Source organism: Lepus europaeus, chromosome 9, assembly GCF_033115175.1.
Source record: "Lepus europaeus isolate LE1 chromosome 9, mLepTim1.pri, whole genome shotgun sequence".
NCBI classification, from domain to species: domain Eukaryota; kingdom Metazoa; phylum Chordata; class Mammalia; order Lagomorpha; family Leporidae; genus Lepus; species Lepus europaeus.
This window is the reverse complement of record NC_084835.1, coordinates 37,614,927-37,637,819: the sequence shown is the minus strand read 5'-3', so window position 1 is coordinate 37,637,819 and position 22,893 is coordinate 37,614,927. Positions and strand designations below refer to the sequence as shown.

General features: G+C 42.2%; 1 protein-coding gene across 1 annotated transcript in view; it reads left to right on the top strand.

The window, feature by feature from the left end:
- The window catches only part of LOC133766249 (cadherin-related family member 3-like), a 92,489-nt gene that overhangs the window by 38,250 nt on the left and 31,346 nt on the right, over nucleotides 1-22,893 (top strand). The window contains exons 5-10 of the mRNA XM_062199965.1: nucleotides 1,191-1,285; nucleotides 3,907-4,014; nucleotides 4,875-5,071; nucleotides 9,066-9,243; nucleotides 10,190-10,352; nucleotides 18,071-18,173. Coding sequence (XP_062055949.1) covers nucleotides 1,191-1,285; nucleotides 3,907-4,014; nucleotides 4,875-5,071; nucleotides 9,066-9,243; nucleotides 10,190-10,352; nucleotides 18,071-18,173 — 844 coding nt within the window. The remainder of the gene's footprint in view (nucleotides 1-1,190; nucleotides 1,286-3,906; nucleotides 4,015-4,874; nucleotides 5,072-9,065; nucleotides 9,244-10,189; nucleotides 10,353-18,070; nucleotides 18,174-22,893) is intronic.

Here is a 22,893-nt window from a genome sequence, read left to right as displayed (position 1 = left end):
TAATCCTCTCCTGAATTTTTGCCCCGGCTTTTTCTAATCACTGGATTCTCATCTACTTTAGAAACTCTGACCTCATCTGCTCTCCGCTGTTAGCAAAAACTTTGCCTTCGGGATGCTGTGGGGAGGGGCGAGCGCAGAGGCAAAATGTAAAGTAACTGCCAACTCAGCTGTCCTGCTGCCAAATCAAGCCACTCGAATTCTCTAAGCTTCGGTGTTCCTGACTGTGGGATAGGGATAGCATCAGTACCTGTGATCTAGAGTTCTTACAAGAATTAAAACACAATGTATCTGAAGCATGGAACAGAATAGCAAAGTTGTAGAGAAGGAAAGGCCATGAGATACCAAGAAAACAACTTGCTAAAATGTCGCTTGCACTTACACTTTTAAACTCACACGAACAGATGTCCCAGGATTTCATATTTTTCCTGCCATGCTTCCCTGAACTCCCTTACCTCTCCAAAGAAACAGCCCGAAACAAACGAGACGATCCCTGCGTTCTCATTAAATACTCAGGCTGCTCTATACGATAAAATTAAGCCAAAAATAAAATTTTAGAACGCAGGAGTGGATTTACAGCCCTGAAGATACCCATGTCCCATGATAGAGTGCCTGAGTTCGATCCCCATCTCTGTCTCCTGTCTCCAGCTTCCTGCTAATGCAGACTCAGGGAGGCAGCAGTGCTGTCGGCAGTGACTGGGCTCCTGCCAACCACATGGGAGGCCTAGACTGTGCTCCCAGATCCTGGCTTTGGCCCCAGGGCCATCTCTGGTCATTGTGAGCATTTGTGGATTGAACCCATGGATGGGAGCTCTGTCTGTCTCTCTCAAATAAGAAGCAATAAACAATTTAAACAGCACGTTTCTCTCAAGGTCACTCCGTTTTATCTTTATTTAATGGTAGCTTTGGGTAGAGTGCTGTGAGGAGGGTTTGGGTAACCCGCTGAATGTAAGGGATCAGAAAAATTCACTATTAATAGGGCGGGTTGGGGAGAAGTCAGTTGCATGGAGAATAAGGCCATCTTCATCATCGCTAGCAAGTGGTAGCCATCAGCACCTGTTGTGTGCGGGGAAGGGAAGGGTGGGGGCCCAGGGCACAGAGAGATTTCTGGTTCTTGCAGATGTGGAATCTGGCCAGGGAACACATTGATATCACTGCAATATTTTGCATTCTCTTTACTGTCCCATATACAGTACTTCATTTCGCCGGAGGGCTCTGGCTTCACAATCGACAGCATGGGCGCCATCTCCACAGCCACAGTGTTTGATTTTGAGAGTGAAGCAAGAAGGTAAACACTGCACCAGGGTTTTCACTTGAAATGCCAGGCCCTTGGCTTGTGTTTTCCTCTCTGAGAATATTTCCCTCCCCATCCGGCCTTCCTGTGCTTCTAGAATGATGATGCTTTTGACATTGCCTCAAAAGTGAAGTCATCGTTTAACTTCTATTGCACCACCACTGGTTTAGGTGCCAGGCTTGGAGATGGGGCTCTGTGCATCACCCATGTCCCTTAGAGCAAAACATCAGTATGACTCCAGGGGTGGTGTCTTCATCCCACTGTGCAAGTGGGTGTGATTTCTCTCTGGATACCTATGACACAGAATTCCTTCTCATTGCAATCCAACATCTTTGAATAGATAAGGCACTGACATTTGCTACTTATTTCCTCTGTATCTGCCAACTGGGGAGTCATTGGTCCAAGTTATTATTATTTTTATTTTTATAATGACTTTTATGACCACCCTTTTCAATCATATGCTCCTCATCAAAGTGCTTCACAACACAAGAAAAAGGATCTTGAAGCCATTCCAATCAACTCATGAATAGGTCTTTCCTCTTGTGGGAGATGAGGGTGGTATCTACCCTAGCTGTTAGCATCCCTTGAAGTGAAGCTGCCAAAAGCTTAGGAGCTCATACGTCATTTGAGATCACTTCTCAGTGAAAGATATTCAGAGTTCAAAAATGGGATCATTGCAAAGGTAAAACAATGTTGGTGCTTGACTAAATTTGTATTAGCTTTATATGATTTTGGGGTACAAATTACCAAAATCGTTGTCTATTTTCTCATGAATCCAAGTTCCTGTACCTTATGTCGTATTTTTCTTTAAATTATCTGGGCCACAATCAGCTCTGGGAATCATGGATAACATCCACCCCAGTTTCTTTGTCCTTTTCTTTTTGGTCTGCCCATGGGAAAATGATGATGTGGCTTCAAGATATTTACAAATCTTAAGATTTGTTAACAAAAATGAAGTAAAAGTTTGCCATGAGAGCTTAAGAAACTACTTTTGTTGTTGAGTGTTCCCCTTTCTTAGTACCTTTGAAATCAAAGCCTAACATTGGAAAAGGGAAGTTCTGCTTCCAGAGTACACAGTTATTCAGCTCAAGTTTTTCAGTGGCTTCTCACTGACGTTTGCCCAGAACACATCATTGCTTAGATTCCTTCTTAGCTGTAGAGCAAGGTCAGTGAGAAGATCTTTAAGTAGAGATAAAAGAAATTTTAGACTGCCTCATTGGGTCTTATCAATTTGCTCTCATCTGAGGAGGCACAGGGGCTGTGAAATTGCTCGTTCAGAGCCTAATGAAGGAGCGAGAAAGGGTCATGGCTCCCTACATCTTTGCCGTCAGCACTCCAGGGCTCAGCTGTACCAGATCAGTGTGAGCGCCTCACTGCTTTGGTTCTTGGCCACTCCGGATCCCTGCCATGCTTGTCATGAAGACTCTCCAGAGTTATTTTCAAAATAACTGAGAAGTACATTGACTCTGGTTTTTGTCAAGGTTGTCTCATAAATAATGAATTTTTTTGATAAGCAAAGTTGTGAATTATGGGCAAAGTTAGAACTGGTTTTATTTATAGGATACATAGAAGGAACATGGTCATGGTGGACTTATCAATACATTTCAAGCTGAAACAGAGACCACCCCCTGGCCTCCAATAGGAACCAACTCTTCTGGTTTGTTTATAACTAAAGAGTTTCCTGGGATGTGGGATTTCAGTGTCATAGAAACTGGACAGTTCCAGGAAATTGGGAGAACTGAGCATATAAAAACAATTTATTGATGGGTGCAAACATGCTTTGTTCAAAGAGTGAACTTGGTTTCCTCATTTCAAGTGCTGTCATTCTCCAGACCCATACTGATCTTTGCTAAATTAAAAAAACTGATTAATCATCTAACCACCCAACTATTTCCCCATAGCCATTCAGTTGGGCTTGAAATGTTCTTGGCTGGTGCCATGGCTCACTTGGTTAATCCTCCGCCTGCAGCACCAGCATCCCATATGGGCGCCAGTTCTAGTCCCGGTTGCTCCTTTTCCAGTCCAGCTCTCTGCTGTGGCCCAGGAAGGCAGTGGAGGATGGCCCAGGTGCTTGGGCCCCTGCACCCACATGGGAGACCAGGAAGAAGCATCTGGCTCCTGGCTTTGGATTGGCATAGCTCCGGCTGTAGCGGCCATTTTGGGTTGCATCAATGGAAGGTGGACCTTTCTCTCTGTTTCTCTCTCTCACTGACTCTGTCAAATAAATGAAAAAAAAAAAAAGAAATGTTCTTAACATCCTTTCCTTCGCATTTGTCAGTTTTCAGTAATTTAAAAAATCAGTGCTTGAAGGGTGAGCTCTCAGAGCCACCTGTACACTTTGTTTGCTACAACATGCCAATGAATTCCCTTTGCTTTTTTGCTATTTATGGGCATTCTCAGATTTTGCTGCCTGTTCTTTCAACTGAGTTGACTAATTTAGTTCGTAACCACCACGTTAGCCATTTCCAACTGTTAAAATAAAGGGTCAGACTGACATTTTAATTAGATGAGTCAATTGTTTTAAGTGGTCAGTTAAGCCCAGTAGATGGAATTTTGCCGAAAGCCTGTTTGTTACTGGGACATCTCAGCTGTCTTTCTTGTGGCTACATTTTCAGTTTTTCCTTGATTATTAAAGTGGTTGATCCTGGAGGACTGTTCACTGCTGGAAATCTCAAGGTTTTCCTTGTCAATGTCAACAACCAAGACCCCATCATGACATGCAGGTAATGAAACAGAACATAATATTTTAACTTGGCCTTGACACCGAGTTTAAAAAATGCAGCTTCTCAAATTTATGACTGAATAAGTTTTCTTTCTTTCTTTCTTTCTTTCTTTCTTTCTTTCTTTCTTTCTTTCTTTCTTTCTTTCTTTCCTCCTTCCTTCCTTCCTTCCTCTTCCTTCCTTCCTTCCTTCCTTCCTTCCTTCCTTCCTTCCTTCCTCCTAAAAAAGAAAATAAATAAGATGTAAACAACCATTTAAGGTATAAAATTCCCAAGCAAAGATTTTCTTAACAACTGAAAGCACAATAGTTTTAAAGTCTAAAATTGAAACTGCAACAGAGTAAGTTACTAGCGGGATATGTTCTTACTTTGTGACATGCTTGGTTATCATTACCCTCAAGGGAGACTATGGCTAATAGTATCACTAGGGAGCTTATCATGCTGAGGGACAGCAAATTTACCAAGCTGTGTCTTGCCATAGAAGGATAAGAGCACAGTGATTAAACACACGGGCTCTGGAGCTGGACAGACGTGGCATCAAACCCTCTCTCCGCCACCTGGATATTGAATTCTGAAAGTCACTTTATGTCTTACAGCCTCAGTTCACACATCTGTACAATGGAGGTAAAAGTGGTACCTACCTCCTGGGGCTGCTGTGAGGAGTAAATGGTGTAACATAGTAAAAGTGCTTGGTAGTGTGTACTGTAGGTAAATGCTGCATAAATGGGTTAGCTAGTACTCTGTGGTCATAACTTCCACTTTCATCATGGCTGTCTCCAACCTCATGCTCCTTCACCCCTTCATGTATAGAAAGCAATGCCCAACAAGCAAATGCCACTAACAATCTTCTCCTGTGAAACAAGCTTATTCAGTATTGAAAACGCTGTCACGAGTGTTACTTCTGTGAACTCAACCCTGCACCGTAAAGCCAGCTTTACACTGGATGAAGAAATCCCAATTGGGAAAACAGTTGGAATATGCGAAGCAAGTGATGAAGATAACTTGGGAGAGTTGACTTTTGAATTGGAGCCGTGGAACGTTTATTTTACAGTTGACAAAGGTAGGTTGGGAGCTGTTCTCTCATTACATGCTATGCTAGTGCCATCACCTGTTGGTATCTCCTGCTCAGACTGAGTTTCTTGAGGGTAGATGTTGGGTCTTCATTCCCTGAAGAAGGCATTTTCTGAATAGCTCTCTGGGAGACCCAGTTCTTTGTTTCTTCATGGGCTCCTGCGTGACTCTTCACAGCTGCTGTGCATTGGCAGTGTTAGTCCTCTACGTCATCTTCCATCTTGTCGGACCCAAGCCAACTCTTCTCCCCGCTTCTAGGCCACAGGTTTGTGAAAGCAAATCTGATTGGACTTGCTTCAGTCAGTCATTCACTCCTCATCCAATCATCTGTGGCTGAGGCTGGGGATGGATCAGCTTGAGCGTATCTGTGGCTTCTCATCTGAGTATGAAGCAGGTGGTCATATTGAGTACATGTACCAGGTCAGGTGTCAAAGCAGAGGCTGCTAAAGCCTCAGTTCTGCCTCCGCAGGCCTGACTTCCAACTGCCAGTATATGTATTTATCTGCTTGCAGGATTATTTGGGACTTGATGCTGCTCCACCCCAGTCATCTACATAGCAGGTTAGAGAAATACTTACCCCCTCCTAGCTGTCAGTCAGGGAATGCTAGGAGTTGCTGTATAAATAAATACACCATCTCTTTGTGCCTGGCCTGGACCAGTTTTGAGTATGTGTTATACACTGGCTTCCGGAGTTCTGCAGAAACCTTAAGCTGAACTTGCACATAATTCTAACTTATTGGATGATGTATTTAAAAAATGCTTATTTGAAAGGGTGGGGTGGGGTGGGCAGGGAGAGAGACTTTATCTGTGGGGTCCCTCCCTCAATGTCCACCATGACCAGGACTGGGTGAGGCTGCAGCTTGGAGCTGGGAACTCAGTTCAGGTGTCCCATATGGATGGCAGAAATTCGATTATTTGAGCCAGCACTGCTACCTCCCTGGATCTGCATCAGCAGGAAGCTGGAGTCAGGACCTGGAGCTGGGAGTTGAACCCAGGAACTCTGATGTTGGATCCCGGTGTCTGAGCTGGTGACTATCTGATAGGCAAGATTCCTTACTGACTTTCCCTTCCTTGTCTCACTTTCCCCATGCCATAGTGCCCTGAATCACCCCCCAAATAAACTACCTGCACTTGGATTTTTACCTCCAAGTCTGCTTGTGTTGGAGGCCTAACCAAGATGACCACCCTTCCCCCTTACCTGAATGACTGGGATTCTGCTCTCACCCCTGCTCCCTCCAGGAATCTCCACAGAACAGCTAGAATGAATTTTAAATACAAGTCAAATGGGATCATATCCTCCCCAGTGTACAGTCATCCTGAGCTTTTCCTTTGCAGTTGACCACTTGCCTCACCTTCAAGTGCCCGTTTTTTCTGGCCCTGGTCTGCTGTCCAGCCTTGTCCCAGTCCTCCATGATGCTGCAAGTCAACACGAGGCTGCTTTCCTCAGGAGCTCAGGATCTGACCAGTCGATGTTTTTCTTTTTGTCACGTTACAGTTCTTGTTAACCTAATACATCTACTTGAATTTTCCTTTCTTCCATACATGCGTAGTGTTTGTCTCCCAGCCCCTGTTGTAAATTCCGTGAATACCAGGACTTCGCTTCGTGGTGCAACTTAACACAGTTGCCGGCACAGGGTTGCTGCTTAGTAAATGTTTGTAGAATGAATGGGTGGTTGGATGTGTGAAAGGAAGTACAGTGAGCCATGATTCTATACCATGCTTTATTAAAATTTTAAAAAATTTAAAGTATGTAAAAATGTGTATATTTATGGAGTAATATGTGATTTTTTTTGACAGGCAGAGTTAGACAGTGAGAGAGAAAGGTCTTCCTTCCTTTGGTTCATCCCCCAAATGGCCACTATGGCCGGCGCACTGCGCCGATCCAAAGCCAGGAGCCAGGTGCTTCCTCCTGGTCTCCCATGTGGGTGCAGGGCCCAAGCACTTGGGCCATCCTCCACTGTCTTCCCGGGCCACAGCAGAGAGCTGGCCTGGAAGAGGAGCAACTGGGACAGAATTCGGCACCCCAACCGGGACTAGATCCTGGGGTGCCGGTGCCGCAGATGGAGGATTAGCCAAGTGAGCCGCAGCGCTGGCCGTAATAGGTGATTTTTAAAAACACGTACACTTTAATGTTCAGTTCAGGTAAACATATTCATTCTTTCAGGCACTGAACACATTTTCCTAGTTGAAAACATCTCAAAATCCTACCTTCTCATTTTCTAATAGAGAAGTGTACAATGTATTACCATTATCTATCCTTACCCTGCTGTGCAGTGGAGCCCCAGAAACTCTTCACCTCTCTAGCTATAACCCAGTATTCATCAATCAGCCTTTCTCAATCACCTCCCTCTCCCTCCCTCCCCGGTCTCTGATAACCATCATTATATTTTTAACTTCTATGAGATAGCCTGTTTTTTTAAAGACTCCACATATGAGTGACATCATGTGATATTTGTTTATCTTGGCTTAACTTATTTCACTTAATACAGTGATGTTCCATCCACATTGCCGCAGATGACAAAGTTGCATCCTTTTTTTATGACTGAGTAATACTTCGTTGTGAGTATGTGCCCTATGTTCCTTCTCCACTCATCAATGGATGGACACTTTGGTGGTTTCCATTTCCTGGCTATTGTGCAGTAAACATGTGAGTACGGCTGTCTCTTCAGCAGGTGCATTTCATTAGCCTTGGATGTATACCCAGGAGTGGGAGTATTAGCTCTTATGGTAGTTCTGTGTTTAGTTTTTTTTGAGGGACCTCTATGCTGTTTTCCACCAAGGCTGTACTAATTTACATTCCTGCCAGCAGTGTGTAACCACATCCTTTATAATGATTTTTATCTTTTGTCTTTTTGATACCAGTGGGTCTTACTGGAGCAAGGTGATATCTCAATGTGGTTTTGATTTATGTTTCCCTGGTGATTAGTGATGTTGAGCATTTGTCCATGAACCTTTTGGCCATGTACCTGTTGGCCATGTTTGTGCCTTCCTGTGAGAAATGTCTGTTTAGATCTATTACCCCTTTTTAAGTTGGATCTTTCTCTCTCTCTTTGCTTTTGAGTTGTTTGAGTTTTTTATGCGATCTGGATGTTGGTGCCTTGTAAGATGTATAGCTTGCAAATACTTCCTTTGATTCTGTAAATTGTCTCTTTGATCTGTTGATAGTTTCCTTTGCTGTGCAAAACCTTTTTGGTTTGATGAAATAAAAAATTTCATCATTGATGGAATCTCATTTGTCTACTTTTGCTTTTATTTTCTGTGCTTTAAGGGTCTGATCCTGAAATTTTTTGCCTCTTCCAATGTTCTGAAGGATTTCCTCTATGTCTTCTCTCAACGTTTCAGGTCTCAGTTTAGGTCTTTAATACATTTTGAGTTGGTTTTTATAAATGGTGACAGTCTAGTTTCTTTCTTCTTCATGTGGATTTATAATTTTCCCAGCACCATTTACTTAAAAGAATATTTTTTCCGATGTGTGTCCTTAGCACCTTTGCCAAAGATCAATTTGCTATAGATGTGTGGATTTAGTTCTACAGTCTCTGTTCTGTTCCTTTGGTCTGTGGATCTGTTTTTATGCTAATACTATGCTGTTTTAATTGCTGTAGCTTAATAGTATATTTTAATTTCAGGTAGTGTAATGCCTCCTGCAGTATCATGCTTAACTTAAAATAGTCTGTCTATGGGGAATGATCTCCTTCCGTTCACCACCAGTCCTTTCTAATCTTCGAGATCTAACCTAAGGGCTTTGTATCCGACAAAGCCTTCTCTGTTTCCCTCAGCCAAAATATTTTTTTTTTGTTGTCAGCTAACACAATATGATTAATAAGTATATTTTGGTGACAAATGATTAAACACCATGACTGTACTTTGAATCAAATGGGGCATGATTTGTAATTTATCTTTTTCATTGCTATATATATATAATAAAGTAATTTTTAAAATGACTGTATGCTTCATTTTGAACAAAATGTGCTGTTTTGTTACAGAGCATGGGACTGTGGTTACCACTACTCGTCTGGATGTGGAGCAAGCTGGGTTTCCACGTGTACAGCCCTTCTCCATTAAGGCTTGTGACCGTGACCAGAGGTGTGCAGCAATTCCAGTGACTGCCTACATCCATGGCATTAATGACAACTCCCCTTTCTGTGATCAGTACCTGATTAGGTGAGTAGAGATAAGTGGGCAGGAGGAGAGATAGGTGGGTTGTGAATACAAGTTCTCTTATTTATTGACCCAATTGGACTTGGGGTTCATCATTAGACTGACCTCTTTCTCTCCCCCCACTTCTGTTTTAAACGAATATACTCTTCATAAACATAACAACTTGTATGGATTTTATATTTTTAAGAGTTATTTATTTTAAATGTAGAGAAATAGAGATATAAGGAGAGAGAGAGAGAGATACCTTTCATCTGCTAGTTCACTCTTCCCAGCCAGGAGCTCCATCCGGGTCTCCTACATACATGTCAGGGGCCCAAACCCTTCAGATATCTTCCACTGCCTTCCCAGGAACACTAGGAGGGAGCTATATTGGAAACAGAGCAGTCGGGACTGGAACTGGCACTCTGATATGGGATACAGAACAAGTTCTTCCATCCACTGGTTCACTCCCCAAATGGCTGCAATGGCCTTAGTCTACTGCTGTGCAGTGCTGGCTCCAGAGCTTGAAGTCTTAAGAGTGAGCAACTGAGGCAGAGAGAGCAGAACAAAGAAACAGGTGACTGTCTCAAGGTAGGGAGAAGTGTGCTGTGACTGGAGAGTGGTGAGGCTTCTCTCTTGGGACCACACCAGGAGATGCACAGGTTGCAACAATCCAGAGAATGATCTCATTCTCAGGCCTTCCCCATTGAGGTGATGGCCTTGATTAACTTTCCTTCCCAAGCAAGTGCCCAGCTGGTTGCAGGAGAGGTACTCCCAGCAAAAGAGCACCTCACCAAATTCACAGAACCTTTGGGAAATACCTTTCCAGATGGTGCTTGAAAGGTCTTCTGCCTGCTCCAGGCTGGACAAGGCGTCCACACCCAGGCATCTTCTCGATTACCGGAAGAGAATGTTTCATTTTAAAAGGATATTCATGTAAAGTGATTTTTCTTCTGAAACATTTAAACAGGTACACAAGCAAGGAGGTGATTGCAAAAGGCACAGTGGTTGCAAAACTCAGGTGTCAGGATCTTGATGAGCCTCCTGATAGAATCCGTTATGCTCCTGTCTCAGGCCCCCTTGGCCCCGCACAAGTCTTTGAGCAAGTGCCCAATGCTGAACATTGCATTCAGGTGAGCACCTGTTGCTGTCACTCCTGGGGGCTTTTCCAAGGGGATGGAGACAGTTTGTGGCTGCAGAACATTCAGCAAGAGGAGCTCTGACACAGTGGAAAGGAATTCAGGACTCTTCTGCTATCTTTGCTGGAAGGCGTTTGGGCAATCTTTTATTGTCTTGGTGCCTGCTGCCATTCTAGCCTTTTTTTTTTTTTTTTTTTTTTTTTTTTTTTTTATAATGAGCACAACATAGCATTCTTTCTACTGAGGTGGAGAAATGACACAAAGGCTAAAATGCATGATGATTTCCTTCGAGTTAAGTGTGTGAAACTACATGTGTGAATATGGCTCATTCTCCTGGTATTGGGTGTGATTTCTTGGCTCCTCCCTTCTCTTCCCTCTTGAGATTCTAAGCTTTCCATTGAAGGGGATGGACATAGTAAGCTTTGGTTTCTTTGCGTTCCCAAAATAAGATCCTATACTGGAAGGTACACTTTTTTTTTTCTTTTTTTTTTTAACTTTTATTTAATGAATATAAATTTCCAGTGTACAGCTTATGGATTACAATGGCTTCCCCCCCCATAACTTCCCTCCCACCCGCAACCCTCCCCTCTCCCACTCCCTCTCCCCTTCCATTTGCATCAAGATTCATTGTCAATTCTCTTTATATACAGAAGATCAATTTAGTATAAAGATTTCAACAGTTTGCACCCACATAGAAACACAAAGTGGAACATACTGTTTGAGTACTAGTTATAGCATTAAATCACAATGTACAGCACATTAAGGGACAGAGATCCCACATGAGGAGCAAGTGCACAGTGGCTCCTGTTGTTGACCCAACAAATTGACACTCTAGTTTATGGCACCAGTAACCACCCTAGGCTGTCGTCATGAGTTGCCAAGGCTATGGAAGCCTTCCAAGTTCACCGACTCTGATCATATTTAGACAAGGTCATAAAAGACAGGGTGAGGATAGTAACCAATGATCCTAAGAGTGGCATTAACCAGGTCTGAACAATTATACAGCATTAAGTGGGGAAGAGGACCATCAGTACACACAGGTTGGGAGTAGAGCCATTGGTGGTAGAGTAGAGGTTATGATTACAAAGGAATGAGGCCCAAGTGCACTAGACAGGGCCTAGAACAAAGGACAGAGTCATTATTAGAGGAGCTAAGAAAGGTGCTGTCTAAGCTACAATTAAGTTTTCTGATTGAGAGGCAAATAGAACCTGATAGGAGGGTCTTGATAATAATCTGTTGGGCTTAAGGCCTTGTAAATTCAGAGGCCCAGACCTATCTATCTCTTCACATGGGGTATATCCTAAGGGAGGTGTGAACCTCCTAGGGGAAGGCACTCTGTTGACTTTCATGACTTGGCTGGCCTGGGAGGAGAGCTGGCCAGGTAAAGGCAGGTGGCATCTCTAACAAGAAATTTACAGTTCTGCCTGCAATGTTGCTGACCCTACTTGACCATCCCCTCAGCTGCAGTGGTCACTTTGGAAGTTGGGCTGAGTGAAGGGCTTTTCAGCTTAGAGCCAATAAGATCTGTGGCTCTGACCTGGGCATCCTTCGACTCCAGGGCAGGTCCATTTCCAGTAATCCAACTCTTGGCAGAGCTGCCAGGGCTCTTCACAAGCTGACTTCTGCTGAAGCCCAGGCTTACCTCATGGAAAGCCACTGCAGTGGACTGGCCTGTTGGGTCTCCTTGAGGGCAGATCACTGTACAGATCAGCCATTAATAGGCCTGCCACCCATTGCTTCTGATGCCAAGCTTTCTTTTCCTCCTGGTTTGTGTTAAAGCAGACCAGAGGATGCAAGTCAAGGGAGTGCCCGTGTCCCATCTCTAATCTTCGGTGGCCTGAACTACAAGTCTATAGTCACAGGCATGTTCTGTAGTAGTTTTTCTAAGGTAGACAATGCCCATGAGGAAAATTCTATTCTCACTTTAAAACTTTCTTTCCCTTTGGTCTGAAAGGGAGGTTTTTTCTACTTACTGTATACTTTGCTGATGGCGAAGTGAATCTAGCTATGAGATTATTATTTAAGTTCTTATTTTGGCTATGCTATTACAGAAAAATGTTAGCCATCTCTTTTATAAGGTCTAAAGATTAAATTGTGCATCCTACAGATTCCTTCATAATAGAATTAGTTTCCTACCTTGAAGAGAATAGAGAAATGAAAGAACAAGTTGGGCTTAGAATAGAGAAGTGAGGGAGCAAGTCCTAGATCGCTTGCTGACAATAGCAATATCACATGAATACTTAGCAAACCGTTTCAACCATTAGATAACAACTTAAGAAAACATTTACCAGAAGGTCCAATGCCTTCTATAAATTTTAAGAATCATGTATTTGAAAACACCTCTTAAATATCTAACATGGTGTAGTTTGTTTAGCCAGTAAACTTAAGCACAACCATCTAAAATGTTTTTAGTTTCTTTCTACCAACAAGTCTAAAACATATGATACACAGATTCAGGTCCCACAAATTAAAATGTATCTTTGATTGATTTTAGCAGCTTAAATTTATGGACAATCTTATCTATAAGCCATTTAAAATAAAACTCTTAATAAAATTTCCCCATGTGGACATACAATATGTACACACATATAATATAGCATAAAAGACCAATATAGCAATTTTAATAATAGCTTTTAAAATCTTTAACTCTTTTTGTAGATTGCCAATTGATTTGAATTGCTTTTTGTTTTTAGTAACCTCAGTTAACCATACTTTCTCTCAGTTGGTACTGTTAATACATTATTGGCTTCATCTGTTTACAGAGCCATCCCAAAGTACTGAATACAATGGAAGTGGCTGGAAAAAGTCCATAGGAACCTATAGGAGGACAGCTAAACACAGATCCAACAACGCTTTAGTTTTATGAGCAGCAGATCATATATAACTGTGGATGACAAAAGACTTTAAGTCGCCATGTTTAAAATTATAAACTCATCAACCAACAAGAGGCACTTGCTTACTTCACAGTATTTTTGAAAGCACCTGTAGGATTTTACAAGTATTTAACCCTTTAAGCCTCTGGGGCTTTCTCATTAAGATAACTATCATGTCTAGTAACACAAGATCATTAGACTTTTTAATTCTCAAACATTTGTATTAATAGCATTTTCCATTATAGAAACTTAAAGTCTGGTACCACATCACATCTTGACAGTCCTTCTAATATACTCCAAATAGTCTGATTAGTTGGTGTCTCTATAAGATGAGAGACATAGGTCCTTCGATTTTTTCAGTTGGGCCCAAACTGGAAAAACCAGAGTCCAGGATTTACTGGAAATTTTAGAGACCAGATTGTTTGAAACTTTGATTTTTTGAATGCCTGTCAAGAATGCCAAGAAGGCTCAAAATCCAAAATATCTGTTTGAAATAAGATTTCTTAAAATCATGACATAACATAGACCAAATTTGATCATTGTTACAAGGTGATTATTCAAATTTTTGAAAAAAGCACATATTTAAATAACCCATAGCTCTTAATAAAAATTCAGCTGTTTTTGAACAATTAGAAGTTAACAGACATCAAGAGAACATAATAGATTACTTTAACACATTGCTTTAACAGAGCATCAGAGTTTAATTCTATGTCAAAGAGAAATTGAGCTTCCTGTGATCTTTTGCTGTGAGGTTTCCTTCCTTTACCTTCTTTCATATTGGTGACCATGTTTCTGTGTTTCTGTGTGTAACACATCTTTAAGCATCTTTTGCAGGGCAGGATGAGTGCAACAAATTCTTTCAGTTTCTGTTTGCTATGAAAAGTCTTAATTTCACCTTCATTCACAAATGAGAGCTTTGCAGGATATAGTATTCTGGGCTGGCAGTTTTTCTCTCTTAGTACCTGGGCTATGTCTCGCCATTCCCTTCTAGCTTGTAGGGTTTCTGATGAGAAGTCTGCTGTGAGTCTAATTGGAGATCCTCTAAGAGTGATCTGACATTTCTCTCTTGCACCTTTTAGGATCTTTTCTTTATGTTTCACTGTGGTGAGTTTGATTACAACATGTCGTGGTGAGGATCTCTTTTGGTCATGTTTATTAGGGGTTCTATAAGCTTCCTGTACTAAGATGCCTCTGTCCTTCTCCAAACCTGGGAAATTTTCTGCTAGTATCTCACTGAAAATGCCTTCTAATCCTTTCTCCCTCTCCATGCCTTCAGGAACTCCTAGAACCCGAATGTTGGGTTTTTTAATAGTATCCTGTAGATTCCCGACAATATTTTTTAGATTTCTAATTTCTTCTTCTTTTCTTTGGTTTGCCTGTTTCCTTTCCTGTTCTCTGTCTTCTAAGTCCGATATTCTCTCTTCTGCTTCGCCCATTCTGTTTTTAAGGCTCTCTAATGTGTTTGTCATTTGATCTATTGAACTCTTCATTTCATTATGATTTCTAGTCACTATCAGAGTTTCTTGTTCCACTAGTTGTTTCATTTCATTTTGATTCCTCCTTAATATTTCACTTTCACGAGAGAGATTTTCTATCTTGTCCATGAAGGATTTCTGTAGTTCAAGAATTTGTTTTTGAGAACTTCTTAATGTTCTTATCAATTTTTTGAGATCCGCTTCTTGCATTTCTTCGATCTCATCATCTTCATAATCTTGAATTGGAGTGTCTTTTTCATTTGGGGGCGTCATAGTTTCTTCCTTGTTCTTGTTAGCTTGGTTTTTGTGTTTGTTGTTTGGCATGTTGGAGATATTTGGTTTCTTCACTGTGGTGTTTTTTCTTGTTACACTATGGCTCTATATTAAGTGGACTGTCTGCTTTCAGTGGAGCCTTAGAGGCTTGAGATGAGTGTGGACTGAGAGCTGTGTTTGGTTCCTCAGGGTTGAGGGTGTGTCAAGGATGACACTCCCAGCTTAGGCGTGGTAAATCTCTCTTTCTTTTTTTGATTTAAAAGGGAAGTAATTCCGCACAGCTGAACGTAATTGGAGGTAGTTAGCAGGCAAATGATATACCCACAGGAGCCAGAGATCGGAAGCTCTTTCCCAAGGACCTCACAGGGAATCTGTGCTGCCCTCAGTGTGGGCTCCAATTCTCCTGCAGTCTCCCACTGGGTTGCCAAGTTAGATGCTAATCTCCTGTTATTTCACCCCTCCCCACAGAGTCAGGTTTTTCTGCTAGGCTCAGGGCTGATGCAGACCTGAGGTCGCCCTGCTTATGACGTATGTCCAAAATGGCGCCTGCTCTGTCTTGCTCGCCTTTGAGAGGTGAGCGGAGAGAGAGAAACTTGTGTCCGTATCAGTCACTTTTTTTATTTTTTTTCTCTCTCTTCTAGTTAGCCTGGTGAACTTTTCCCCACGGAGTTTCAAGCCTCGTTCCCTCTAGCCTCCTCTTTCCGCTTGCCTGCTGGTATCTCGGGCTATGGAGGTTCGGCTCACCTCGCGTTCCAGCACTGGTGCGTTGAGTCTGCCGCTGGTGTCCCGAACTTGGGCTCCCACGCTTTCCACGCAGGTCCACTGTGAATCACTAGTTCCGGAAGAGTTTCCTCTGCTGTTTCATCCCCTACTCTTCCTTGACCCTGCAGTATCTCCACTTATATTAAACTTTCTTTCCCCCTGGACTAAGTGTGCTCCCTGCCTATTCCGCCATCTTGTCGCCGACGGAAGGTACACTTTTTGCTTACTCCTAATTTCCGCAGGTTTTTTTTTTTTTTTTTTTTAAGATTTTATTTGAAAGACAGAGTTACAGAGAGAGGTAGAACCGGAGAGAGAAAGAGAGAGAGAAGAGAGAGAGAGGTGTCTTCAAAGCTGAGCTGATCTGAAGCCAGGAGCTGGTAGCTTCCTCCAGGTCTCCCACATGGGTGCAGGGGCCCAGGGACTTGGGCCATCTTCTACTGCTTTCCCAGGTCACAGCAGAGAGCTGGATCAGAAAGCAGCAGCTGGGACTCGAACAAGTGCCCGTATGGGATGCCTGCACTTCATGCCAGTGCTTTAACCTGCTGCACCAAAGCACCGGCCCCGCTACAGGTCTTTATTTCAATACAGCAGTACCTGTTTGGTTGGTGTAAATGTTCCTTAACCCAAATATCACCAAACAGTCCCCACCCTTCATCAGATACCTGGTTGAGAAAGTCAACGACTTTCCTCCTTCTTTATCCCTCCACTCAAATTTTCTTGACAAACTCCACAAGTTACAAGCTGAGCTCTGGCATATGTTGTGATTTTTGGAAGATCAGGAATTCCGCCCAAAGTTTCCTGGGTTGTCACTCATTTTGAAAGTCAGTGCCAACTATCACTTTATAACTTGGAGCTTGGGTGGAAGTGGAGATTTGTCAACATGCTAACCTAAGATTTGGGTTTTCACACTTGTTCATTCTATATCTCAGTAGCTGCCATCATCCATTGCTCACCTCTAATTAATTTCTGTATTTGCATCACTATCTTCTAGGTATAACATGTCACTTATTTCAGTATATGTGCTGCCGAAGCGAGCACAAAATGTCACTTATTTCTAATAGTTCTCTTCTACCATAACTGCCTTAGTTCTCCCTGTGGAAGATGCACATTATAAGTTGTGCATCTCCAACATAGTTTTTATACTCTGTTGTAACTGCCTATTTCACTGTTGACTTTGTTCAACTAAAAGCTTCAGATTGGCTCATATTTGTGTTCTCAAACCCTTATGCTTGGCAGGTACTCAATATACTTTAATGAGTGAATGGTTGAATCTGAATTTAATACTAAATTTAACAAAATGTATTGTTCTCAAACATCTGGGTACTTGGTATTATATTGATCCATTTAAATTTTTACTACCTGAGATTCATGCCAAAGGTAGTAAATTAAGATCATCTTCAACTATTTGATATGAGATCATGTCACTTACTATCTCCCTAGTGCCTAAAAATGTACATGGCACCTAATTAGTACTCAGTAAATATTTTTAAAATCATGACTTATCTCTTTAGATTTTTTTTTTTGACAGGCAGAGTGGATAGTGAGAGAGAGAGAGAGAGAGAGAGAGAGAGAGAGAGAGAAAGGTCTTCCTTTTTGCCGTTGGTTCACCCTCCAATGGCCGCTGCAGCTGGCGCATCTCGCTGATCCGAAGCCAGGAGCCAGGTGCTTCTCCTGGTCTCCCATGCAGGCACAGGGCCCAAAATGATGACTTATCATAATGAGAATAATTTACATTTTTAAGAAAGACTTATTTATTTATTTGAAGACTAAAGTTAGAGAGAGAGAGGGAGAGACAGAGACAAAGTGAAGCCCTCCATCCACTGGTTCACTACCCAGGTGGTTGCAACAACCAGGGTGGGGCCAAGCTGAAGGGAGGAGTCCAAAATCCAACTGGGTCTCCCACATGGGTGTCAGGAACCCAAGCACTTAGGCCACCCTTGGTTGCTTTCCTGGGTGCTTTAGCAGGGATCTGTGTTGGAAGTGGAACAGCCAGGACTTCAAACAGAACCCATGATAGATGCTGGTATTATAGGCAGCGGCTTAATCTGCTGGGCCAAAATGCTGGCCCCTAATTTACATTCTTATAGTGCTTAATCACTTAAAAGTATGTTTGAAATATTTTCTTTTTAAATATTTTGCCTTAGGTTGCTCAATTAGCATTCAATGAAGATAGGGTATGACCCTTGTTTTCTTTCTATCGTACAAGATACTGTGTTCAAAAATTGGCTGCTCAGGAAGGAAGCCCAAGATGTCCCTTTGCTCTTCTTCAGTAGACTACATCCCACTGAAATGAAAATGACCAAGTGCTTGCCTTTTCCTCTTCTATAAGGTTTCCAAAGATTTGGACTATGAAGACTCGGAGATAATTGCAGCTGGACATATCTATGAAATGATGATTTCAGCATTTGATGGCTTTCACCCCTCTCATACAGGTAGTCTTTTAAAAGGTTTTATTTTTTAAATTTTTTGAATAATGTTTGGTGCTTGTACATTTTTTGTGGGGTACATGTTTCCAGTATGAACGGATCAAATCAGATCACTAGTGTTTTCATCACCTTATTGTTTGTTTGTATTGGGAGCCTTTGAGCCCCTCTTTTCTAGTTCTACATAAGATGTATGATGTGTTTTTTTGGAACTATTATCTCTACACTGTGCACAGTAAATCTTATTCCTCTTATCTGGGTTTGGATACCTTTTTCTTTTAAAATTTTTATTAGTAGACTTTATAATAATTTTAGACCTATAGGAAAATTCAGTGGATTGTACAGAGTTTTCATATCCTTTCTTCACTTACCTTAACATTTTACTTATTATTTTTGAGATAACATATTTTTAATTTTCATTATATAGTAATTTATATTATAGCCAAAGGTTGAATGCTCCATTAAATAGTTTAGTGTAATAATATAGGCAATAAATAATAATCAAATGAAAATATGTTAAGTTTGTATGTGTTTTGTCAAAGTTTGTTTTAAATATATTTTTAAAGATTTTATTTATTTATTTGTGAGGTTGAGTTACAGACAAAGAGAAGGAGAGACAGAGAGAAAAGTCTTCCATCCTCTGGTTCACTCCCCAAAATGGTCAGAACTGGGCTGATCCGAAGTCAGGAGCCAGGAGCTTCTTCTGGGTCTTCCATGCGGGTACAGGGGCCCAAGCACTTCGGCCATCTTTCACTGCTTTCCCAGACCGTAACAGAGAGTTGGACAGGAAGATAAGCAGTGGGACAAGAACCGGTGCCCATATGGGATGCTGGCACAGCAAATGGAGGCTTAGCCTACTATGCCACAGCTCCAATCCCTGACTTAAGTCTTTGTTAAGCAAGTAGTTAAGAAGTATGTACTGCTATCATTTTAATGATTGTAACTATTAAAGTTACTGTGTACCAGTGAGGTTGGGTACCTATCTTCTATCCTAACTCTTCCCAACCTTCTTAGCCTCTAGTAATCACTATTCTATGTTAAGATCAACTTCAAAAGGATTTGTTTATTTATTTGAAAGGCAGAGTAACAGAGAGAGGGACAGGAAGAGGGAGAGAGGGACATGTTCTGTCTTGTGGTTCACTCCTCAAATGGTCACAACAGCCAGTTCTGGGAGAAGCCGAAGCCATGAGCTGGGAATTCCATCCTGGTATCCTACATGGGTGGCAGGAACTCAAGCACTTGAGCCATCTGCTGCCTTCCTAGGCACATTAGCAGGAAGCTGGATTGGAAGTAGAGTGGCAAGGACTTGAACCAGCACTTTCATAAGGGATGCTGGTGTTCCAAGCAGTGGCTTAAACCATTGCACCACAGCACCAGCCCCTTCGGATCAACTTTTTAAAGCTGTCGCATGTGGAAGCGAGTATGTGGTGTGTCTTTCTGTATCTGACTTACATTACTTAACATAATGAGCTCTAGTTCTATCCATTTTGTGTATATGACAGGATTGTACTCCTCTTTAAATTATAGCTGACTAATATTCTATTCTATTTATATCATCTTTATTCATTCATCAGTGGGCACCTAGATTGATTCTGAATTTTGGCCACTGTGAATAGTGCTGCAGTGAATATGGGAGTGCGAAAGTCTCTCTGATAAGCTGATTTCATTTCCTCTCGATACATAACGAAAAGTGTGATCCCTGTATCAAGTGGTACATTTGTTTTCTGTCTTTTGTGGAAGTTCCATTCTACTTTCCACAATAGCTATACTAATTTACATTCTGACCAACAGTGCCTAGGGTTCCCTTTTCTCCACATCCTTGCTAGCAAATGTGATTTTTTTCTTTTTGTTTATAGACTTTTTTTTTTTAAAAAACTGGAGTGAGATAATGTCTTATTCTGGTTTCAACTTGTATTTCTTTATCAGTAATCTTTTTTTTTAAAAATTTATTTATGGGCTGGCACCGCGGCTCACTAGGCTAATCCTCCACCTGCAGCGCCAGCACCCCGGGTTCTAGTCCCATTTGGGGCACCAGATTCTGTCCCAGTTGCTCCTCTTCCAATCCAGCTCTCTGCTGTGGCCCGGGAAGGCACTGGACGATGGCCCAAGTGCTTGGGCCCTGCACCCACATGGGAGACCAGGAGGGGGCACCTGGCTCCTGGCTTCGGATTGGCGTGGTGCGGCAGCTGCAGCGTGCCTGCTGTTGTGGCTGTTTGGGGGGTGAACCAACGGAAGGAAGACCCCCCCCCCCTCACTAACTCTGCCTGTCAAAAAAAATTATTTATTTATTTGAAAGGTAGAGTTACACAGAGAGAAGAGAGGGAGGGAGGGAGGGGGAGAGAGAGAGAGAGAGAGGTCTTCTATCCACTGGTTCACTCCCCAATTGGCCGCAATGGCTGGAGCTGCGCCAATCTGAAGCCAGGACCTAGAGCTTCTTCGGGTCTCCCATGTGGGTGCAGGAGCCTAAGAACTTCGACCATCTTCCACTGCCTTCCCAGGCTATTAGCAGGGAGTTGGATCAGTAGTAGAACAGCTGTGATGTGAAGTGCCCACATGGGATTCTGGCACTGTAGGCGGCAGCTTTACCTGCTACGCCACAGTGCCAGCCTTATAAATCAGTAATCTTTTTTTTTTTTTTTAATATTTTTTTTTTTAGATTTTTTTTTTTTTTTGACAGGCAGAGTGGACAGTGAGAGAGAGACAGAGAGAAAGGTCTTCCTTTTGCCATTGGTTCACCCTCCAATGGCTGCTGCGGTAGCGCGCTGCGGCCGGCGCACCGCGCTGTTCCGATGGCAGGAGCCAGGTGCTTCTCCTGGTCTCCCATGGGGTGCAGGGCCCAAGGACTTGGGCCATCCTCCACTGCACTCCCTGGCCACAGCAGAGAGCTGGCCTGGAAGAGGGGCAACCGGGACAGGATCGGTGCCCTGACCGGGACTAGAACCCGGTGTGCCGGCGCCGCAAGGCGGAGGATTAGCCTAGTGAGCCGCGGCGCCGGCCATAAATCAGTAATATTGATAAGCTTTTCAATCAGCAACAAATGTCTATTCTTTAGACTCTTTACTTTCATCACTGCATGGAACTTTCTCTAGGACAGACCATATGATAGGCTGTAAAGCAAGTTTCAGCCAATTCAAAAAAACTGAAATTGTATCATGTGTCTTTTCTGACCACAATGGAATGAAGCTGGCAATCAACAACTTAGAATCTCCAGGAAATATGCAAATACACAGCGACTGAACAACATGCTCGTAAATAAACAGCAGGTCAAAGAAGAAATAAAAAAAGGAAATAAAAAAAATTCTGGAAACAAATGAAGATGACAATGCAATATATCAAAAATTATGGGATACAGCAAAAACAGTGTTAAGAGGGAGGCTTATGGGCTGGTGCTGCGCCTCATAGGCTAAACCTCTGCCTGCGGCACCAGCACCCCGGGTTCTAGTCTTGGTTGGGGTGCCAGATTCTGTCCTGGTTGCTCCTCTTCCAGTCTAGCTCTCTGCTGTGGCTACAGGTGAAGGATGGTCCAGGTCCTTGGGTCCTGCACCCGCATGGGAGACCAGGAAGAAGCACCTGACTCCTGGCTTCAGATCGGCGCAGTGCACCAGCCGCAATGCGCCAACCGCAGTGGCCACTTCGGGGGTGAACCAACAGAAAAAGGAAGACCTTTCTCTCTGTCTGTCTCTCTCTCTCTCTCACACACACTGTCTAATTCTGCCTGTAAAAAAAAAAAAAAAAGAGGGAGGTTTATAGCACTTAGAGCCTACATAAAGAAGCTGCAAAGATACTAAATAAATGAACTATCAATGCATCTCAAGGACCAAGGAAAACAACAGCAAATGAAACCCAAAATTAGTAGAGAGAAAGAATTAAAATTAGGGAAGAAATAAAATTGAAGAAAAAAAAAGGACCAGTGAAATGAATATCTGGCTTTGTGGAAAAACTGATAAACCATTGCCACAACCAACAACAACAACAACAACAAAAAAAAAAAAAAAAAAAAAAAAGACGACCCAAATCAATAAAATCAGAGATCAGAGATGAAAAAGGAGATATAACAACAAATACCACAAATACCACATAAATAAAAAGACTCATCAGGAATTACTACAAACAGCTATATGCCAACGAACTGGAAAATGTAGAAGAAATTGATAGATTCCTGAACATGAACAATCTACCAAAATTGAGTTATGAAGACATAGAAAACCTAAACAGACCAATGTTCTGTAGATATCAGTTATGTCCTTTTGGTCCATATTGTCAATTAGTTCTGTTGTTTCTTTGTTAATTTTCTGTCTAGTTGATCTCTCTGTTGATGAAATGGATTGTTGAAGTCCCCCATTACTATTGTGTTAGACTCTGTGTCTCCCTTTAGATCCTTAACATTTGTTGTAAATAGCCAGGCACCCTGGCAGTGAGTTCATACACATTTAATATAGTCACATCTTTCTGTTGAATTGATCCCTTAATCATTACATAGTGCCTTTCTTTGTTTCCTTTAACAGTTTTGTGTTAAAGTATGTTTTGTCTGATATTGGGATGACTACATCTACATGATTTTGTTTCCCATTAGCATGGGATATCTTTTTCCATCCTTTCACTTTCAGTCTGATGGTATCTTTCTTGGTGAAGTGTGTTGTTTCTTGTGGGCAGCAAATAGATGGGTCTTGTTTCTTAATCAGTTCAGCCAGTCTGTGTCTTTTAATTGGAGAGTTTGGGCCATTCATAT